We start from the raw sequence: 8,329 nt of genomic DNA, 5'->3' as shown, positions 1-8,329 counted from the left end.
ACTTCTACACACTGATCCTTTAGCGTTTTTCAACATTTGCTCAGACAATAACTCATGAATGTTGATGTGAAATCAGGAATGATAAGGGGACGAGTTCTGTTAAGAGTCCACAAACAGAAACAAAACCACAAAATACCAAATACACTCTTTATAAAAGGAGTCAAATTCTAGAGTCATGACATATTGTAAAGCATACAGACCAGTTTTGTGAAATTGAGTCATTTCAAATTGCAATAGTAATTGAAAAATGAACATAAACATCTGCTTGTTTTATTCTGTCCTTGTGTTGTCTGGGAGCCTTCACCGGAAGTGGCCCCACGGAGGAGGCTTTGCAGGCAGAGGGACAGACAGACAGTGACTATATAAAAGCCGCTGTCACGTCGACACTGCACATTTGCACTTCTATGATTGCGCGAAGAAATAAACTCCAACAGCAGAGCGCATTTGGGAAAATCTAAGGAGCGATGACACAGAACAAAAATAATAGAACTTTTGCGTACGCCGCCGCTGTGCCAAATGGATGCGCACAGAGCCACAAAGAGCTGGAGGGACGGGGGCACTGGGGATCCAAGGCTGAGTACATCTTGACTGTCATGGGCGCGATCATCGGACCTGGGAACGTGTGGAGGTTTCCCTACCTGTGCTACAGAAACGGCGGAGGTGGGTGTTTTTTACGCAGCAACTTTTACGCTCACTTGTCAAGTGCGCATTTCCTGAAATGGAAAACAAACTAGGACCGACCTTAAATGTGTTGTCCAAACAAGTAAAGATCCTCTCTGTCTTACAGGTGTGTTCTTCATCCCGTACGTCTTGTTTATGTTTACATGCGGAATCCCCCTCTTCTTCCTTGAGACAGCATTAGGACAGTACACCAACCAGGGGGGGATCACGTGCTGGAAAAAGATTTGTCCACTTTTTCAGGGTAAATAAACAGCGATTATTTTTTCCCCAGCTTGTTCACTTTTCTAAAATCATTGTGATACTATAATAAAAGCATCATACGTGTGATTTATTTACACCGGACCACGTGCGTAAAAACGCAGTATTGTGACTGCAGCATCGTTGGATCTTGAATCTGCGCAATAATCGCTCCTCATTCAACAGATGATAAATCCCCGAGTCACCATATTTCACCCTTTTCTCAGGCATGGGTTTTGCAAGTCACTTAATCATCGCCATCAGCGCAACCTCCTACATCATCATCATTGCGTGGGCGTTCTTCTACCTGTTCTTATCATTCAGCCAGGATTTGCCCTGGGCCTCATGCGGACACTACTGGAACACAGGTAACAGAGGGATCTGGGAACTTATAGAGGTGTGACGTATTGTTGATAAAATCATGTCAAATTAACCATGACTTTTGTTTCAGACATTTCCCTGAATGCCTAACTTCTAAAAACGTGATAAACGATAATAAAGAATTGTCATGTTATTATCTCAGAGGAAGGGAAATGGCATGTTTTATATTTTCTAATGATATGGAATAGGACAAACTTTTCTCCATAATTGAGCATTTTTAAATTCACAGTGTTTTTTTCCCTGTCATATTAGACTCGTGCTTGGACTTCAGCAACCCAAACCTGAGCCTCAGCATGATGGCCAAAGAGAACGGCACTCTTCCTGTTGTGGAGTTCTGGCAGTAAGCAAGGAGTCAACAAGTTGAACTGGATTCTTTTTAATGTACCTTTTTTGATTCTTACCTCATCATCTGTTCCTCCTCATCCACTCCCACCCAGTTTTTTTTGTTATACCTGCCTTCGATTCTGTCCTCATCCACTTTTTTTCACCCGGAAATCCAATTCCCCCCACTCTCCATTATAATTGACCTCCTTCCCCTCCCTCTCATTTCCATTATCTCTCCCCTTTTCTCTCCAGGCGGCGAGTTTTGAAAATCTCCAATGGAATCGAGGAGGTGGGCAGCTTGAGGTGGGAACTGGTCTTGTGCCTCATCCTGACATGGGTCATCTGCTACTTCTGCGTTTGGAAGGGCATCAAGTCCACAGGAAAGGTTCGCTAACACGGAAAACAACATTCAATAACTTTTTTAAGTTCCAATGCTTTGCTAGCAATGCCCTTCTATGCACACACACACAAATACACACTCTCCCACACACACTCACAGTCGTTTCTCCGTGAGTAAACTGGATTGACTTATATTGATTCACAAGGGTGAGCTGCAGGCGATTCCCACTTTCCCACAGGTTTAGCTGTTCAAGATTTCCTCTTATGATTTTTTATGAGTTGTTACATCAGATGTGCCTCTTTGATTTTGTGTATATTGTTTCTGTCCTAGACTCTTGGCTGAATGTGAGCAACAATTCATATCAATCAAGCTGTTAAAGTTTTAAAAGTAACTGGTTGTAGCTTTTGTTGTATTGGCAATAACTACAATCTGAAGATAAAAAATAGACTTTCAGATGTTTACAAGTGGCTCATTTAATTTTTTTCAGGGTGAGCTTAGACATTGTCCATCTCCACTCATGTTTGTCAGGCATAGAAGATAAAATCATGAGAGCCACAGGTGTGCTAAAATGGTTTGGCCAAAAAGGATTGTGAAAATGAAGTGGCCGAGGGGTCAGTGTCAGGGAATCCGTCATAACTCTCATATCTCTCAGAACCATCATTCAAAAAAGGACTCGACTACGACGTCCTGCTGCTCCAACATAGATGGGTGGTGGATTAATTTGAGCTGGACAAAAGAAGACATTTGAGAAAGTCATGTCGGTAAAAAAATAGTGATGCTCTTTTTTTCCAGGCAGCCTACTTCACAGCCACCTTCCCCTTCGTCATGCTGTTAGTATTGCTGGTCCGCGGGGTTACGCTACCTGGGGCAATGCATGGAATCATTTACTACCTCTACCCTGACATCTCACGCCTTTCAGATCCCCAGGTAAGAACAGATTCAACAATCTAAAGGCCGGTACGGCTTCACAGATTTCTCACATTTGTTTGCTCTCTTCAGGTGTGGATGGATGCTGGTACTCAGATCCTCTTTTCTTACGCCATCGGCCTTGGGTTCCTGACCTCTCTCGGGAGTTACAACACTTACAACAATGACTGTTACAGGTAAGAGGAATACTAATACGCCTCTAAAATACCCTGCTGTGAATGAAATGTGCCCCTGAATCCTTTTAATCATTTTGAGGGAAATATAATAATTTCCGTAGGCTTTGTATTCGTTGAAACAAAGACAAGAAAAAGAGTTTGATATTGACATTTAACAAGATCAATCATTTAATGACCCTGTGATGAACACAGGGGGAAATACACATTTTATTCTGTTGGCTGGTAAATGAACACTTTCTATCCATGCATCCACTCCACTGTCGGGTACACATTTCTAGAACTGGATTGATTTTTCTTTCAGGGACTGTCTGTACTTGTGTCTGCTGAACAGCGTCACCAGCATCGTGGCAGGCTTCGCCGTCTTCTCTATTTTGGGTTTTATGACATATGAACAAGGAGTGGATATTTCAGAGGTGGCAGAATCCGGTAGGTACCGGATCAGTTAGGTGGTTGACAGTTGTACATTTCCTGTCTGGCTTTTGGTAAAGTCGTATTTTTCTGGTAGACTTAAAACTCCTTATGCTATCGGTTTCTCTTTCCCCACATTGATATTTTACCTTTAACTTGTGGCAAATGGAACCATGGAATGTTAATTAATTTAGTTTAATTTGGCTACATGATCATCATCAGGCCATTTGATGCTGTGTTTGTCTGATACCTGGTTTAAAAATGAAATGACATTCCCATCAGTATTTTCTGTCAGTCCTTGTGTTTTACTTCTCCCTGTTTCCCCATGCAGCATCAATATAATAATAATAATAATACTTATAATCAATTTAAATTGAATGGGTATCCTTCCTCCATTTGATTACTCTGTCAAGTTGTTGTATAGTTTTGTATGTTTACACTGTTCTCCATCGTGTTTCATTTATTTGTTGTGTTTGGTGACGTTGTGTGTTTTTTGTGTGTGTGTAGGCCCAGGGCTAGCTTTCATTGTCTTCCCACGTGCACTCGCCATGATGCCCATGCCTCAGGTGTGGTCAGTGTGTTTCTTCCTCATGATTATTCTGCTTGGACTGGACAGTCAGGTACTGGCTAAACCCCATGTGAATGATTGAATGAATGGTTGAATGAATGAACGAAGCTCTGACGCTCTCCTCTCGATGACTCCCCCCAGTTTGTTGGGATGGAGTGTTTGATGACATCACTGGTTGATCTGTTCCCAGCTCACCTGCGCAAGGGCTGTAGGCGTGAGCTGCTCCTGCTGGCCATCTGCATCTCCTGCTGTCTGCTGGGACTCTTACTGGTAACAGAGGTAAGTGCAGTACAGTCCAAAGGGTTCAGAGGGGACGAAGCAGAGAAAAGAGGGAAAGAGGCATGACATCACAGCAGCTGAAGTTAGCTCTTCTTAATGTCAGATCTTCGGCCAACAAATCATTCCTGGTCAACAGTCAAATAAATGATAATAATCTGGACTGTTATGTTCCTGGTTGAAACATGCCTGAAGAACTATAATTTGTTGTGGTCATTTTCCAAATCTCATCCAATTAATCACTAAATCCTATCATGTGACAGTTGTCCTGTGTGGAACCGATTGCATTCAGATTGCAACCGCCATCAAGAGTCGACTTCAGTTACTTAGTGATGTTGTTTTACTTGGACTGAAAACCTGCAATTATTATTATTATTATTAATAATACGGCATGCCTGCTAAAGGAATGATATCCAGCGGAACAGTTGCTTCTCAGCTTTGTCTCAGAACTAGTTCCCAAGTATTATTATTATTATTCTCCACATATGACTCAAACCTTTGCTCTGTTTCTAAGGTGGAAAGAACAAGTTTCGGTCACGTTGTTAATGTGGGTCTTGTGACTCAGATCAGAGTCGAAGATAACACAGAGACTTGTCACATCTTATTTAGTCCAAGGAGTTTGCTGAACCAGATTATTTCCCAGCGTTTCTCCAAAAGGATTTCTGTTTTATCCTCATTAAGCTTTAGGAAACATTCAGTGATGGAGCGCAGAGCGTTATCATAATTTTTGCTCCTCCTCCCTTCAATCATGTACCAGTTAGGAAACGGTCAGACAGACCAACCAACTTCTCTAGACAATTGATAAGGATGTTGTGGTCAATCGTATCAGAAGCAGCGCTCGTGTCTAGGAAGGATTAGTATTGAAACCTTATCTTCATCAGAGTGTCATTGTCATTGATTATTTTAGTAAGTGCGGTTTTAGTGCTGTGATGAAATTCCTCCAGGATGTTGTTCTCTTGAATCACTGAAATTATTTTTTTCAAGTAATGAAGGTGAATTTTGCCATGGTTTCATCATTTTTAGAGGATTTATTAAGATGGTCTTTGATGGTCTGTGTCAGGTCAGCAGTAATACCTGCTCTGATTGAGGGGACTTTGTTTTTAAAGAAAAGGGCCAGTTCTTAACATTTTGATGAATAGAAGGTGAGTATGGCTGCCAGCTAACAGTTTCTAACCATTAAGAGTGTAACAGTATTTAAGCTGTCAGGACTGTTTTGTTCAATTGATCTCATGAAATCACAGAACTTAGCTCCAGCCTGCTCATCAAGGAGCCTCTTTTCAGACAGAATTTCTCTTTTGGACTTTGCCACATTATAAAATTCATAGTGATGATCGAAGATAGGTAATTTACAGTAAGTTATGAATTTCTCCATGTTCAACCCTCTTGTTATCACTGAGTCTGCTCAAAGCAATATTTTGATCAATAATAATCTTCGCCAGTAGCTATAGAACACAATTTGATACATTCACAAAAAAAACGTGATGCCGAGCTGTCAAAAAAAAAGCTTCATCTCACGTAGAGATTTCCACTCACATTTTACAATGCTATACCATCACTTCAAGTATCGGAGATTTAGGTGGAGCCACCGCTGAATGCACCTTTTTGAATTGAAAAGTAGGTCAAAGGATTAGTGTTTGCTTTTAATGATCGATTTCAAGACTACAGTATTTGTGAGGGAACCTGTTGTTGATGATGAATTTGCTGATGCATACCCTTTATATCTGTTGATTTGTTTATATTGATGAAAGTTGTTATCGCTGCCCTTGTTTCTAGGGAGGGATGTACCTGCTCCAGCTGTTGGATCATCATGTCTGCAGTGGCACCACGCTCATCCTCCTCTCTTTTTTTCAGTCTGTCAGCATTGGCTGGGTCTATGGTAAGTCACACACACACTACACAACCGACCTAGTAAAGAATAGATTCTTCAAATTATGAGAACATTGGGTTAAAAGTGTTTTGGATGGGGTCAAGACAGCCCTATGAAGGTTTGCTATGCTGATGGATTTCATCTAATCTCAGGTCTTCTCTTTAACCCACAGGTTCTGATCGTTTCTATGAAAACATCACAGACATGATTGGTTATCGTCCATACCCGTTAATGAAATACTGCTGGTGCTTCATTACTCCCCTCACCTGTATGGTGAGTCCCTTGAATCTCTGTCATTTGATTGCTTTGTTTCCAAAATGCTTCTTGCCATCTCTCTAGTTGGATGTTCAACATTTTATGCAGAGAAAAGAGACATCCACCTCGGCCCACAGTCACAGTTATAAGTTACACATTGTAACATTTCATGTAACTTTATTCCACTTTGTCTCCTCCAATCACAGGGCACCTTCATCTTCTCCATTGTCAAATACTCCCCGCTGAAGTTCAGTAACACGTATGTTTATCCACTCTGGGCCAACATCTTGGGCTGGTTCATTGCCAGCGTCTCCCTCTCCCTCATCCCGCTGTTTGTGTTGGTGAAAGTGTTGCAGGGAAAAGGCACTCTACGACAGGTGAGCCCCATCCTCCCGTTTTTCTGAATTGCTTGAACACTGTGAAGTAAACCTCTGATCAAACTTTTCATTTTGTACTTGTTGATGATAAAAACATATCTGTGCAACTTTGAGGGCTAGATTTGTTCTGTGGCGACCACACAGGTAGCTGGAACCAATCCCTCGAAACATCCTGCTTACAAATATACAAGAAAGGGAGGGGGTGGGGGGGGGCACCTACGGCATCAACCATGTGTTAAAATCATGCTTTGGTTTGTTACGGGATTTGTTGGGTCTTTGTGAAAGTCTTTTTTGGCTCTGCTCAAATCTCGGGTTCATCGTGGGACAGGCGACTGTGTGATTCTCTGTTTGTGCCTAACTTTTTCCATATGTACAGTTTTGCAGAAATCGCCCATTGGATTAAATCATTCAGACATGTTCACTGATAGAAATGCATTTTTCCTGCCATATCTGCATAAGTAATTTGACATCCTGTTTCTGGTCTTCACTCAGCGGTTGGTCTTCCTCTGCCAGCCTGTGGATGACCTCCCCTGGAATCAAAAACATCCTCCTGCACTGGGAACCAACGGCACCGCTGCCTACACAGCAGAGCTCAAATCTTTTTCCGACACAGAGGAAGTCACTAAATGAGATCACAGACAAGTTGTCTAGCTGAGTGCTGCTCTACTTTTTCCTCCGTCTTTGGGCCAAACTGCACCAATGAACGTCTTCCAGAGTTCAAATTGAAAACGTACATGTAAATACTGAACATTTGAGACATTATGTCACCACAATCAGCATTATTGTTCTTCGCTGGTATTTGACGGATCACGAATGTAGACTTTATCGCCACCTACTGGTCCAGAATGCTTGGTTGAGCTTTTGTGTGAGTTTTTTGTGTTCTTGTCTGGACAAAGATATTTGGAGTGTAGACAAGGACTTTGAAGTTGTGAGAATCAGCAATAATTTCTCGAATGTCAGTAATGGTTTCAACTCAGAAACAACAGACAGGCAGACAGACACTCTCTCACTAGTGTCTTACAATTGATAACGTGCTTTTTTTGTTAATACTGAAAAGGTGCTACACAGAGTCAAAGCACGATAACTCAATGTGGACTTAGTTGATTACTTCCCATTCAATGACAACTTCTTTCAAGATTCAACATCTTTTTTCTCATTTCAAATCAACCAAATCTCAGTATTTACAACCCATTTTAGATTTTTTTTTACTTTAATGTTGTAAAACACAAATAACTGTAAACTACATTAAAATTTGCTTTCTATAACTGCTAATTGGGCCTCACAGCTCCAAGCATTTGATTTGATTTCTTTCCAAACTCTGTGACTCCAATGAGGTAAGATTTGTGCCAGATGAAAAAAAGGGTGTATGTGAAGCAATATGCAGTCAAGTGTTTTGTAGTTTTAATCGAATGTGACGATATTTCACAAGTCTCTTGAATTGCTGCATTTTGTGCTCTTGGAATCACACTCTACAGAGATAGTGTAACACTGTTAGACACATTGGGGAATGGG

The 8,329-nt window shown here is 41.3% G+C and overlaps 1 protein-coding gene across 1 annotated transcript; it reads left to right on the top strand.

Annotated features, from left to right (window-relative positions):
* The first annotated feature begins 348 nt into the window (after window positions 1-348).
* LOC128456927 (sodium- and chloride-dependent GABA transporter 2) lies at window positions 349-8,065 on the top strand. Its single transcript, XM_053441363.1, has 14 exons — window positions 349-660; window positions 788-922; window positions 1,146-1,286; window positions 1,552-1,639; window positions 1,876-2,008; window positions 2,756-2,890; window positions 2,963-3,066; window positions 3,368-3,492; window positions 3,982-4,094; window positions 4,184-4,321; window positions 6,092-6,194; window positions 6,358-6,458; window positions 6,647-6,817; window positions 7,310-8,065. Exons 1-14 carry the CDS (start codon window positions 465-467, stop codon window positions 7,445-7,447), a joined length of 1,821 nt encoding a protein of 606 aa, XP_053297338.1. The 5' UTR covers window positions 349-464; the 3' UTR covers window positions 7,448-8,065.
* Window positions 8,066-8,329: the final 264 nt, after the last annotated feature.

The sequence above is a fragment of the Pleuronectes platessa genome, chromosome 15 (genome assembly GCF_947347685.1).
Source record: "Pleuronectes platessa chromosome 15, fPlePla1.1, whole genome shotgun sequence".
Taxonomy (NCBI): domain Eukaryota; kingdom Metazoa; phylum Chordata; class Actinopteri; order Pleuronectiformes; family Pleuronectidae; genus Pleuronectes; species Pleuronectes platessa.
This window is presented reverse-complemented; position numbering and strand designations above follow the sequence as displayed.